Here is a 13,220-nt window from a genome sequence, read left to right as displayed (position 1 = left end):
CAGGAATGCTGTTCCATGTGAGTGTTCCGCATTTGACAGTTTTTGTGAGTGAAGTTTGTTATAACCAGTGTGCCCTACCATTTTTAATAAGTGTTTATCACGCTTTCACTCAGTTTTTCCCTCTGAAACAGGTGACAAAGGAAAGTGGTCCTCCGCATATGAAGAGCTTTGTAACCAAGGTGTTCGTTGGAGAATTTATGGGTGAAGGTGAAGGAAAGAGCAAGAAGATCTCAAAGAAAAATGCTGCAATAGCGGTCCTAGAGGAACTGAAAAAACTGCCACCCCTCCCTATGGTTGAGAAAATGAAGCCACGAATCAAAAAGAAAACAAAATCAATAGTGAAGGTAAAAAAATACTTTATGGTGGACTCAAATTTAACTGCTGTAAAATGTCATAGGGTGAGGGACATTCCCAAGCTGATTATAAATCACCTTTTCAAATGCTGCACCTAAACCCGCAGTCGCAAGCAGCAACTGAGATGTTAGTTAACCTGCATCCACTGTTAATGGAGCTCTGGCCTCGGTGCACTAAAGAGGAATTACGTTAGCTTTGCGAACAATGAGAAAACACATAGAAGTTTCATCCGATGAAGTGAGCTGTAGCTCACGAAAGCTTATGCTCAAATAAATTTGTTAGTTTCTAAGGTGCCACAAGTACTCCTGTTCTTTTTGCGGATACAGACTAACATGGCTGCTACTCTGAAACCTGACATAGAAGAATGTTTACCCTATAAACTACTAGTTTTATCTTATTTTCAAGCTTCTAAGGGCATTGCAGTTTGTCGATTAGTTTTAGTGGTGCCACTTCCCTCAGAGACACTACTTTCAGCACTAGTCTCCTAACATTCAAAATAAGCTGAACTTGTGACGCTTGCTGGTGGCAGGTTATCGAAGAACTAAGTTGGCTACTTCCGTTTGGCTATTGGTATTGCTTTTTGTAGTGTTTCATAAAGCAGGTTTTGGTGTTTTTTAGAGAATCTAAAGCCCAGAGTTGAATGAATGAATTGGCACACTACATTTAGGATTACTGTACTCAAATATTCACAAGTGTCAGCTTATTTCTTCAACGTTATTTCCACCTTAGCTGCAAACAAGCCCAGAATATGGCCAAGGAATGAATCCCATTAGCAGACTTGCTCAGATACAGCAGGCCAAAAAAGAGAAGGAGCCAGAGTACATGCTCATCACAGAACGTGGTCTTCCAAGGCGCAGGGAGTTTGTTATGCAGGTTTGTATATTGATTTCAGATCTCTGGTTGCCTGGCTTTGATTTTTTATTTTTATTTTTTAGCTTAGGGTTACCAGACTTTACAACAATGATAAATGTAGCTAGCAGAATTGCACCCTTCATTCCGCTGACCTCATTAGGAAATATTTCCTCTGACTCCATTGGAGCAGGATAAGGACTCAAGACAGCAAATCTCTCCTATCTTGAGTCCTGTTAAAAAGCTGGATAGGTTGCTGGAAGACTATCTCATACCTACATCATGCTCTAATTTTCTTTTTTTTTTTAGCAAAAATAAAACTAACATGAATTGCAAAGTGCTGCCGAATATGATAGTAGGTGCTTCATACATCTAAAATGTGGGCTTCATTGAAATGTAGCTCTGAGAATCCCTTGGCTTTTTTCACTAGTTTCCTTCTCCCATTAGAAGTGCTGTGGTCCAAAATCTCACTCTGCATTGCAAATTCCAGTAATTTGGTAGCATTTGTGACAGTAGGTATTCTACTGATTTGTGGCTGATTAACTACCATCCCTCGGTAGTTAAAGTGCTTAAATGCTTTCCAGCCCTCTGTCTTTTATGCTGAGCAAGGCAGAAAACTATCACTATGTAAAAGGATGTGAATTCTTACTGCACTTCCATTGCACCAAGAAAGCTGCATAATTCTGAGCCAATTACTTTAACTTGGTAACTTTTTGAATATAAATTTTCTGGCTTGACAGAGCATTTAAGCCAATGCCAAAGTGAGATCATGAAATACAGCTGATTATTGTACTTGTATGCGGCTTTGTGCTGGGGGAACGAGAACGATCAATTATATCAAAAGACAAACTTGGTTAGGACAATAAATCAATTCAGCTGATTCTCTGATCACTCAGACCATATTTGAGACAAATGGGCCACTAATGAGCATACACTGGTTTTACTTTTATAAGGATTTATTTGCTTTTTCTTTGTCCCTGTTTCTTCCAGGTGAAAGTTGGCATGCACACAGCTGAAGGAATGGGTACGAACAAGAAAGTGGCTAAACGCAATGCAGCTGAAAACATGCTGGAGCTTTTAGGTTTCAAAGTCCCCCAACCTCAACCCCCAAAGCCAGCACTAAAGACAGAAGAGAAGGTAACACGTTTTTAAATTACTACCACTTGGCATTTCAGCAAATGTTGAGTGAAATGATGACTGGCAGAGGTGCAGGGGGCAAGAGTATATATCAAGTTCATACTTCCCACCACAGCACATTTGACAAGAGGCATCAGTAATCCAGCTACAATGCATTGAGTGAAAGGGAGTGCCAGTTAGTACTACCTGTTGGTATCAAGGCCCCAGTGAGTTTCTGAACAAGAGTATAATCATGGCCCTGTGCACTAGCCACTGGGTGCAGAGTAGTGATGGGGCACATATAATACAGATCCTCCTGGGTCTTGACAGTACTATATCTGCTCTTGACATAATGTTGCTGGAGGACCATCTCTTCACGGATTGGGTCAGAGCTTCAATCATAGAATATCAGGGTTGGAAGGGACCTCAGGAGGTCATCTAGTCCAACCCCCTGCTCAAAGCAGGGCCAATCACCAACTAAATCATCCCAGCCAGGGCTTTGTCAAGCCTGACCTTAAAAACCTCTAAGGAAGGAGACTCCACCACCTCCTGAGGTAACCCATTCCAGTGCTTCACCACCCTCCTAGTGAAAAGGTTTTTATTTCCTAATATCCAACCTAAACCTCCCCCCTGCAACTTGAGACCATTACTCCTTGTTCTGTCATCTGGTACCACTGAGAACAGTCTAGAACAGGGGTAGGCAAACTTTTTTTGGCCCGAGGGCCACATCAGAGTGCAAAATTGTATGGAGGGCCAGGTAGGGAAGGCTGTGCCTCCCCAAACAGCTTGGCCCCTTCCCACTTCCCACTCCCTGACTGCCTCCCTCAGAACCCCCAACCCATCCAACCCCCCTTGCTCCTTGTCCCCTCACCGTCCCGGGACCCCACGCCTCAAACTACTCCCCACCCGCGGAACCCTACCCTCTATCCAACCCCCCTGTCCCCTGATTGCCCTAGCCACACCCACGCCCCCTGACAGGTCACCCGGGACTCACATGCCTATCCAACCGCCCCCCGGGACCTCCTGCCCCTTATCCAACTGCCACCTCCTTACTATGCAGCTCAGAGCAGCAGGAGCTCGCAGCCCGGCCGGAGCCAGCCATGCTGCCTGCGTGGCAGCTTGCCTGCAGGGGAGGGGGGACAGCATGGGAGGAGCCGGGGTCTAGCCTCCCCGGCCGGGAGCTCAAGGGATGGACAGGAAGGTCCTGTGGGCTGGATGTGGCCCATGGGCCATAGTGCAGAGGTGGGCAAACTAAGTCCTTTTCTGCAGAACTACTGCCTAGCCACTTGGTCCCTAGTCTGTGGCAGTGCATGGGATTCTTCTGTCCTAAGTGCAAGACTCTGCACTTGTCCTTGTTGAACCTCATCAGATTTCTTTTGGCCCAATCTTCTAATTTGTTTAGGTCCCTCTGTATCCTATCCCTACCCTCCAGCATATCTACCACTCCTCCCAGTTTAGTGTCATCTGCAAACTTGCTGAGGGTGCAATCCACGCCATCCTCCAGATCATTAATGAAGATATTGAACAAAACCGGCCCCAGGACCGACCTTTGGGGCACTCCACTTGATACCGGCTGCCAACTAGACATGGAGCCATTGATCACTACCCATTGAGCCCGACGATCTAGCCAGCTTTCTATCCACCTTATAGCTTGTGATAATTAAAATCCTTGGTCTGAGGACCTAAGCTTCAGCAGGCTTATATCAGACCTCATGATAACATTATTTTTATGTAGCTTAATATTGGATACTGTTGGGTACTTAAAACAATTGAACAGTTTTTCCCTTGGTTTATACATTTAGAAATTTGACTTCTACTGACTAATGATGCTTGAAATTAATAAGATATTATTTTTCTCCCTTTGTACACCAATGTTATCTATGTCATTACTGCTCTAGGAATAGTGATAACTGCAGCTAAGATTTTGTCACGGTTATTTTTAGTAAAAGTCACTGACAGGTCACAGGCAATAAACAAAAATTCACGGAAGCTGTGACCCATCTGTGACTTTTTTGCTGCTGCGACTCCGTGGTTTCCCTTGCCTCCATGGTGGCTGGGAGCTGCAGGGTTCTCCTCTTTCTCCCGTCCCCCGTCTCCCACCCGCCCCCCCAGGTTGTCCCTGGTCACTGGAACCCCAAAGAGGGCACCCTGAGGAGGCTGTCGCCTGTTGCTGGAACCCTGCCGGGGCCCTGCTGGCTGCCAGTTCCAGTCCCACAACCCCAGGGGCTGAAGCAGAAAATGTCATGGAGGTCTCTGGAAGTCAAGATTTGTAGAATGGACAGGGTCAAAACTTGGCTTAATTTGAAACCATGAATTAATGGATAGTTTTTTAAATAAATCCTTTCAGTTTACATTTACGATACAGTACCATAATACTTCCTTTTGAGAAGGCATAGTAATCTCAGGCAACTCATATGGCTGTGCAGTCAGCTTTAAAGATTCAGACTAAGCTTTATTATCTTCAGCCTAGGTTCACTTTAGCCCACTCAGTTTAACAGTAGAAACCAAGAGTATCCAGTTCTGAGCTACAATGCTTTTCAGTAGCACTTACTCATAGACTAAATGTAGTCTTGCCTACCTAGTGTGTGTATGATTCACTTAATTTGTTTTGTTCTTGCATGGCTATGTAAAGATTAAGTTCTGGGTATGCAACTGGAATCCTTTTCTAAAGTTTTGTGACAATTGAATCACTTAGATCTTGAAATCTTTAAGGAAAAGTTTTGGTGTATGGGTTTTTTTAGACACCAGTAAAGAAACCAGGCGATGGAAGAAAAGTAACCTTCTTTGAACCAGGCACTGAAGAAACTTCAGCTAGTAAGTGAAATGACTGAAATTAATTTGGCCCTTTATTTTATTATGGGTGTATGTTCGCAAGATATGTTTCTTTCTTGATTTGATTGCTGCACTTAGCCTGCTGTGTGTATGGAGTATCAGATGAGCTTTCTTTAAGGAGCTGCCTTATTGCAAATAGTTCTGGTTCTGCTCGTCAGGTCTCAGATGAATGAGCATGGATTTGTGTGAATTAGTCCTTAAAAGTTTATTAATAGAGGGGCTTGATTGTGCCCCAAGTTACACCCATCTTCTGGCTATGAAACTTCATTTGCTTCCAAGATCATTTTCCTCGCTTGTGCTCTGACTTTGTCATCCCTTCCCTCATCCATTTCTAGTGTTCATCCTGTAGTCATGCCCTACCTAATTTATCTAATCTACCATGATGCTGACCCCTGCCTTTGATCTGCCACTGTACCCACCCCTCAAATACACCACCTCATATTCTCCCATGGTACTCCATATGAGCCTCTGTCAGGGGATAAAGGGACAGAACTTCTGCAAAAGGTCACTACCTTATCCTCTTTGAAATCTCTTCTTAAATCTAACTTCTGCCATGGTGCCTACAAATAACTATTGGTTGACAACGGTTAGGCAGGCGGTGAGCTGTGACTTCTGCTTATTGTATGACATGCTTGCTTACTAACCTCATGTTTCTCCTCATGTGTTCTCCTCAGCCTGCTGTGTCTTGTCATAACCTAGACTGTAAGCTGTCTTGGTCCGGGATTCTTTTTACCACCTGTACAGTGCTTAGCACAGTGAAATCTGGTCATTGTGTGGTTCCCTATGCTGCTACTGTGATTCAAATAACATAATGACAGGTGCATCCAATGAAGTGAGCTGTAGCTCATGAAAGCTTATGCTCAAATAAATTGGTTAGTCTCTACGGTGCCACAAGTACTCCTTTTCTTTTTATAGTAAAATAAGAGACCCTGATGTCAAAGGCCACCTGGAGTGTAGCTGCAGCAACGCAAGATAGCTCCACTGGAGAGGCTATAGTCAGGGCACTTGGGGATAAAGGGGCACCTTTGGCAGAAACAGCCATTGCATTGAATAATTCATTCAACACAGCATTGCAAATACTACCCAGGGTGTAGTTGCACCCTTCCGAAACAGTGGAGATGAATCAAGCCCAGTAAGTGTGACTACTTTTGAAACACAACAAAAACTTGTAGATGTTTAGAGATTTATAAATTCTTAGGTGCATGCTGACAAGGCTCCTTTATAAATGGCCAGAATCTATTTAATGTGTACCTCTCTCTCTTCAGGTAATAAAGATGATGAGTTTAGGATGCCTTATCTCAGCCATCAGCAGCTTCCTGCTGGAATTCTTCCCATGGTCCCAGAGGTTGCACAAGCTGTAGGAGCCAATCAAGGACACCACACCAAAGAGTTCAACAGGGCAGCCCCTAATCCTGCCAAGGCTACAGTAACAGCCATGATTGCTAGAGAGCTGTTATATGGTGGTACATCTCCTACTGCTGAGACCATATTGAAGAATAACAACTCGTCAGGCCACGTACCCCATGGACCACTCACTAGGCCCTCTGAACAGTTGGACTATCTTTCCGGTGTTCAGGGAATCCAGGTAAATGTTCAGTCTGAGGTATAGCTGGAAAAATATTATATAGGGTTTACCATACTAGATTAGATCATTATTTATAAAATTCTCTCTGCCAATTGCTTCTGATTCTGAGAGTACTTAAGTTGCCTTCGGCTTCCTATTAATAATTTTCTCCAGCTGGAAAACCTTTTGAATTTTAGAGTTTTAGTATTTGAAATATGCATTTCTTTGATTCATGTCCTACCTTAATTCAGTGCTATGTCAAAGTCTATTTTTAAGAAATGGAATTAAGTTCCATTTTGTAAAGTGTTTCCTTAACGTGAGAATATATAGCCGACCAATATTGGCTCATCCAAATTTAGGTTTTTGAAAAATCCTTGGGTACTTTGACACTTGCTGTAGGCTACAAATTATTCATCTTCCATATTTTCTTTAATCGGAATTTACATTTCAACTACTGCATTGCATTAATACAAACAAGAATTTCATGGATAAATTATACTATGAAGAATTTAAAATGGCAAGTACCCATGGTCAGAATAATGACAGCAACAGTAACTTTTATACAGCACCTTTCATCTAGGAGCTCTTATATGTGTTCAAGAACTATTACAGGTTCAAAGTTAGGCTTCAGAATAAATGGTTTTACTAGTTTTTATAAGAATCATTGTTCAATTAGATTGAACATGGTTTTCTGGTTAGGGCAGATACTACATAGTGGCTGGAATACATTTACTCTTTTCACAGTTCATTGAGAATAACTGAAGCATTTTTCTTTTTTTTCCTCAGGTGGAATACAAAGACTTTCCAAAAAATAACAAGAACGAGTTTGTATCTCTTATAAACTGTTCCTCTCAGCCACCACTGATCAGCCATGGAATTGGAAAGGATGTAGAATCTTGCCATGATATGGTATGACGACTATCACTGATATACTATCTTCTTTGGTCTGCATTGAGCAAGGGGTGCAATTGATCATCCAAGACGTCATTTCACAGCCAAATATCTTTGCTGTGTAATTGGTTAATTTTTCTCCGACATGTTGCAAGCCTCAGAAGCACTTAAATTGATTTACTCTATACTGATGTACTTCAGATGTAGAATTGATATTTAAAATGCTAAATACATGCTCACCATTTTGGCCTATAAAATGTACTTGCTTTCTTATCTTGCTGTGATTAGTTAGCTTACATGATCATTTAGTAAAGAAAATGTATAAAGTGAACTTTCAGAACATAAATACCTATTGATATTTTCTCATTGGGAACTGAAATACGCTTTTATCTGATTCTATTATAATTCTTCAGGCTAGACTTCCTGCTAAAAGTAAACCAAGATGAAAACAATGTCATTCCCATTAGATAGTACAAGACACTCTCAGATCTAGTAGGTTTTAAAAGGAGATGATCTCCTAGACTGTAAACTTTGGGGGAGAGACCTAGTCATACCAGTCTGAAAGGTGCTTATATTGTTGGTAACATGCATCTAGTCTATTACAACTTTGAAAAAGTTTGTCATTCCTGGGCTGTTCAGTGGTGAATGGTGTTCTGACAGCCTCACATGGCAGCTTAACTCTTAAATATAATTTAAATCACACAAATATATTTTATCTTTATACTTGGATTATTTATAGGATATTTTATTATATTTTATAATCTTTTAAATTTTTCTAGAGATTTCTTTTTAACCTGACTTATGTCCTCACTTTGAAGTATTCATCGATATCTGCCCATCCTGTTCAAAGAATGTATATAAGATTAGGCATACAAACAGATGTAACAGGAAAAGCTGTAAATTTGGGGAAGAAACTTTAAGACCAGCCTTAGTAAATAATTGTACTGTCTCTTGCACATGTTCATATATTTATCTTTAATTTATGCATATGACATAACTAACCTTCAAGGTTAATATTAAACCAAAAATAATTTTAAAAAAAAAGAGAGAATAGTCCAAAGCCTGATCCTAATCAAATTACTGAAAAATCTTTTTCAGCTCAGCCCAGAGGATGACCTGTTTGTCACATAGTGACAAAACACCTATAGCCTGTTAAAGAGTAATCACACTGTACCTATATTTTCATCCAAATGTAACTTAGTAGCTCACTTTTCCAGCAAAGCATTTTCTGATTCTGTTCATTTTAACCATCTGTGCCTGGTATCAATATGGTTAGAAATAAATAATTGGTAATGACCGCTTTAATGACACAAGTAGCAGGCCACTGGTGTTGGTCATGTTTGGCACTGTTGGATCCATTGTCCCCTCCCCTAAGAACAAATGCAGTAGGAAATCCAAAGCCACAGCACTCTACTGCTGTCTAGTGCTACCAGATGCTCTTACATGTTGAAACCTTCATCCTTCCTCAATACTAACTACACAGGAGGAAAAAAATTAGACTTGGCTTTACTTTGATGCCCGGTTTCAAGTTGGCCTTTAGTCCTGTTTTCCCCCAAATGAACTAAAAGAAATGACTCTTCTCTTTAGGCTGCACTGAACATTTTAAAGTTGCTGTCTGAGTTGGACCAACAAAGTACAGAGATGCCACGACAAGGAAATGGACCAATGTCTGTGTGAGTGAAAGAAATTAATTCTGGCCAATATTTTTCCCTTGCAGTAAAGTAAAAGTGGCTGTGACCTTTTAAGGACAGCCTTACCTCAGGCAAATAAAATGTTGTAAGGTTGGTTTGTTTGTCTTTGGCTTTTTTTGGCCAGGAGAGTTAAAATATCAAGCTATTAAGGGTGAGAGAACAAGTTTTATGACTAAGCTTGGACATTTTTATGACAGGCCAAAGAAAAGTTATTGGGCTCAATATAGGGGTAATTGGGTGAAATGTAATGGCTCATGATATATACAGGTAGTCTAACTGGATCATCTGATTCTCTCTTCTGGTCTTATGCTCCATGAATCTATTACTCTTACCCACTTGCTTTAACAAATGTTTAATAGTTCCTTTTTTCAGAGAGTCTTCTGAATATGTAACCATAAACAGAATATCCGGATTAGCCAGCTTACTGTCGTCCAAATTGTCAATGGAATTGTAAATGAATTCCTTTGCTGATCATGAAGTCTGAGCTAATTAAATTGTGGAACTGGCAGCACGCTTTCTATCAACTCAGAAAAAACTTTATGGGAGCCTGTTGGTTCACGTGAATTCTTTTTTTCGTGGCAATATAAAATCCTCTGTGTCAAGACAGTTAGTGAAAATAGCATTACAGGAGGATCCTCTGAGTAACGTGGTGTTTCTCATTTCTAGATGTGTGAAACAAGAAATGGAAAGTGACCCTCTCCTCAAACCGGCTAACTCAAACACTTTGGGACAAACACTGGACAGCACTGCCTGAAAAGGCTTTTGACTGGACCCAAACCTGAAAGCACCAGAGAAAATCAAATGCTTCCTATTAATGTAACCTAACCGTTTTAGAGTGCTACAGTCTTTCCAACCTACTGTAGTATCTAAATCATAACCGTTGCTTTTTCTTCAAAGTGATAAATTTTTAGTTTCATTATACTGTTTTGATTGAAATGACACTATAAATTTTTCCTTTAAAAGTTTCTTAATTGTATCTAGAACAATAGCACAGTTTAGAAACTTTGTCTTCGGAGACTGATGTTATCTGTGAACTAACTTGGGAAGATCATATCCATGTATGTGGTTATTTTGTTTTTACTGAAATAGCAAAGTTTCACTGGAAACAAATTGTGTGCCCTCCATTTAAAAAAAAAAAAAAAAAAAAAAAAGTCAAGGACTTCAGCAAACTTAACTTAATTCTCCAACGGTTGTATGAATTAAACATTTTAGAAATTTTAAACTTTGTTTGATTTTGGTTAATTTCTAGTTTTCTTGTGGGGGATGGGGGGACTTGAATGCAACAGGAGTTTAAATAATCTCTGATCTATGTTTTAAAGATATTGTGTGTGTGTGTGTGTATACATATATATAGATATATATCTATGTATATCTATATATATAGAGAGAGAGAGATATAGTGGCACACAACTCACTACATTACAGGATATGATCTCAATGTAGTGCATATAAAACTGCAGATTGATTTTCCTTGAGTGCTTTATACTGTTTAATTACATCTCCATGTAGGGCTGAAAAAAATTACCTATGTTTATATATAAACTGTGTTGCTTTTGATGTTGTGTTATTGCACACAATTCTGTGTGCAATAAGTTTTTTGCATATGGTCCAGGTAAAGCACGATAGCCTTGCAAGTTAAGTACTGCTTCAGTTCATTGTTTACGCTGGAATTTTTTCTCCCCATGGAATGTAAGTAAAACGTAGTGTTTGTCACCAATAAATGGTAATACTAAAAATTTTTTGGTTAATTTATTCTTGTATGCCATTACTGGGGCTCCTTTTTGATAGGATTTGTAATGCTTGTGATATAGTACGGGCTGTAATGTAAAACTATGAAGTAACTGTACAATGGTTAATCAATAACCTATAAATAACTACTTTTTAGTAATGTGGAGGTTGTGACAAACTGGCTAGGTCAAGGAAATTCAAAAGTAATATGGGTACGCTCTCTGTCTTTGGTGCCACAATGTCTAGCTTAAATACATTAATGGGAGCCTTACAAAATTATAACATGATTTTGAAAAGCAACATGGCTCAGCAGGTTGAAATGATATCAATACTTAGATCTCTACTTTTAAGTTTTCTTGCTTGCTTGTAATTTGTGTCATAATCTTAGCTTTGCACAGAGTAATTTTTGGGGGGTACTACTTAAACACCCAAAACCTTCCCTCTAGCAGCAAGAATTGGCACCATAGACTGACACATAACAGTGTAACATTTGGATGTGAACTACCTTAAATGTATATTTAACTGGTAACCTGTAGCAGCTCTTCCTAAATATCCACATGCAGTATGTGAAGTAAATGTTCTTCTGAAAAGCAGTTACTGCACATGCTGTTTATTCAAAGTTAAATGTCTCGGCCATATTAAACCTTATTTTGTTCACATTATTAAGCAATTGGGCCATATTAACTGCTTACCAAATTTTTATTAAATCAAAGTTGTTTTTGATCATTATAAGTGCAAAAAGCATTGTAAAGTTTTTTTACATTTGTAGAACTAAAATGCTGTAAATTTAAAAATTAAAAAAAAGACTTGCTAGGCTGAGACTCTGTATTGCAAATTCTTACAACTTAGAAATTCCCTGGAAAATCGTTTATAATGGAAAACCTGAATGATGGTGCAGGTGGTCACCATAAGTCTCTGTTCTGCAGTTGGTTAACTCTTCTCACTAAGCTGAACAGGACAACCTACAGTTCTGGCTGTCTTGGCTTGTGTAGCTGTTGAGGTATTACAGTGCTCCACATGAACTTTTAACAAAAAATATCAAATGTGTCCACTATCAAATACCTAATGCATTCCTAGAGGCACTAGCACCATACGTGTATGTGGGACATTAGACACAGGATAAGGTCCCTGGCCCAAGTAGCCTGGAATCAAAGCTAGATAACAAGACATCAAATTATTGGGGAGGTGGGTGGTAAGTGGGGCCAAGAATGTGCAAAAGGAAAGCATTTTTTTTTTTCACCTGGAGCTATACTCGAGCTGCTTTGTTACATTATTGCTTGGGTTTTATGTTCTATTTAGTCATTCTATTCTATTTAGTCTACTCTTAATGCAGAGTAGGATTGGACAAGTGTATAATAAATACCCAGCTCTTACAAAGCATTTTCCATTAGTAGATCTTGAAGTGCTTTACAAAGGAGGCCATATCATTCTCCCCGTTTTACAGATGGAGAAACTAAGGTACTTGGCATTGAAGTGACTTGCCCAGCATCACCCAGCAAGCTAGTAGCAGACCTGAAAATAGAACCCAGGTTTTCTGAAATCCCTCTCCAGTATCCACGAGGCAATACTGCCTCTGACTTTTTCTATGCTAAACTCCTATTGCTTTGATCTTCTTAGATCCCTAAAAACGTGCATGCACATGACTAAAATGTACAGTGTTCACCATTGGCCAAACTCCTCCCATTGAAGTCAAAATCCCACTGCAAGTCTATAATTCTGGTAAGTCTTGTTTTTGCTAATGAGCCTCATATAAGCAGACTGCAAGATTTATAGTTCTAAAAACATGCCTTTGCATCAGACTCTTGGCTTAATTGGTTTAAGTAATTTTTTTCATGCAATGGGAGATTTTGACAGACAGTCGAACCAGTCCAGGAGCATTTTCTGATCTCATTAATACAAACAGTCTAGCAAATGGATAATCTTTCTGGGTTTATCTTTTTGTCTAAGTTTAGGGTTACTGACTCTAACAATTTCAGTGTCCCAGAACCTAACGAACGTTCAGCAAGGGGAGAAGCTTTGCAGACCAAAAGGTCATGCAATTTAGTCATACAGTGGAACCTCAGAGTTACACACATCTCGGGAATGGAAGTTGTTCATAACTCTGAAATGTGCGTAACTCTGAACTTATGGTGGTTCTTTCAAAAGTTTACAGCTGAACATTGACTTAATACAGCTTTGAAACTACGATGCAGAAG

General features: G+C 39.8%; 1 protein-coding gene across 14 annotated transcripts in view; it reads left to right on the top strand.

The window, feature by feature from the left end:
• STAU1 (staufen double-stranded RNA binding protein 1) overlaps positions 1-11,033 on the top strand; it is a 49,395-nt gene extending 38,362 nt beyond the window's left edge. For 4 of the 14 annotated variants that reach the window (XM_037915525.2, XM_037915523.2, XM_043527442.1 and 1 more), the window contains 8 exons: positions 132-344; positions 1,084-1,227; positions 2,194-2,340; positions 5,061-5,133; positions 6,417-6,736; positions 7,502-7,624; positions 9,194-9,279; positions 9,964-11,033. In XM_037915525.2, the coding sequence (XP_037771453.1) occupies positions 132-344; positions 1,084-1,227; positions 2,194-2,340; positions 5,061-5,133; positions 6,417-6,736; positions 7,502-7,624; positions 9,194-9,279; positions 9,964-10,051 (1,194 nt within the window). In that variant the 3' untranslated portion in view covers positions 10,052-11,033. Of the gene's footprint in view, positions 1-113; positions 345-1,083; positions 1,228-2,193; positions 2,341-5,060; positions 5,134-6,416; positions 6,737-7,501; positions 7,625-9,193; positions 9,280-9,963 lie in introns of all 14 variants that reach the window. The other 10 variants (XM_037915524.2, XM_037915520.2, XM_043527441.1 and 7 more) reach the window with 3 other exon arrangements.
• The last annotated feature ends 2,187 nt before the right edge of the window (positions 11,034-13,220 follow it).

The sequence above is a fragment of the Chelonia mydas genome, chromosome 13 (genome assembly GCF_015237465.2).
Source record: "Chelonia mydas isolate rCheMyd1 chromosome 13, rCheMyd1.pri.v2, whole genome shotgun sequence".
NCBI lineage: Eukaryota > Metazoa > Chordata > Testudines > Cheloniidae > Chelonia > Chelonia mydas.
This window is presented reverse-complemented; position numbering and strand designations above follow the sequence as displayed.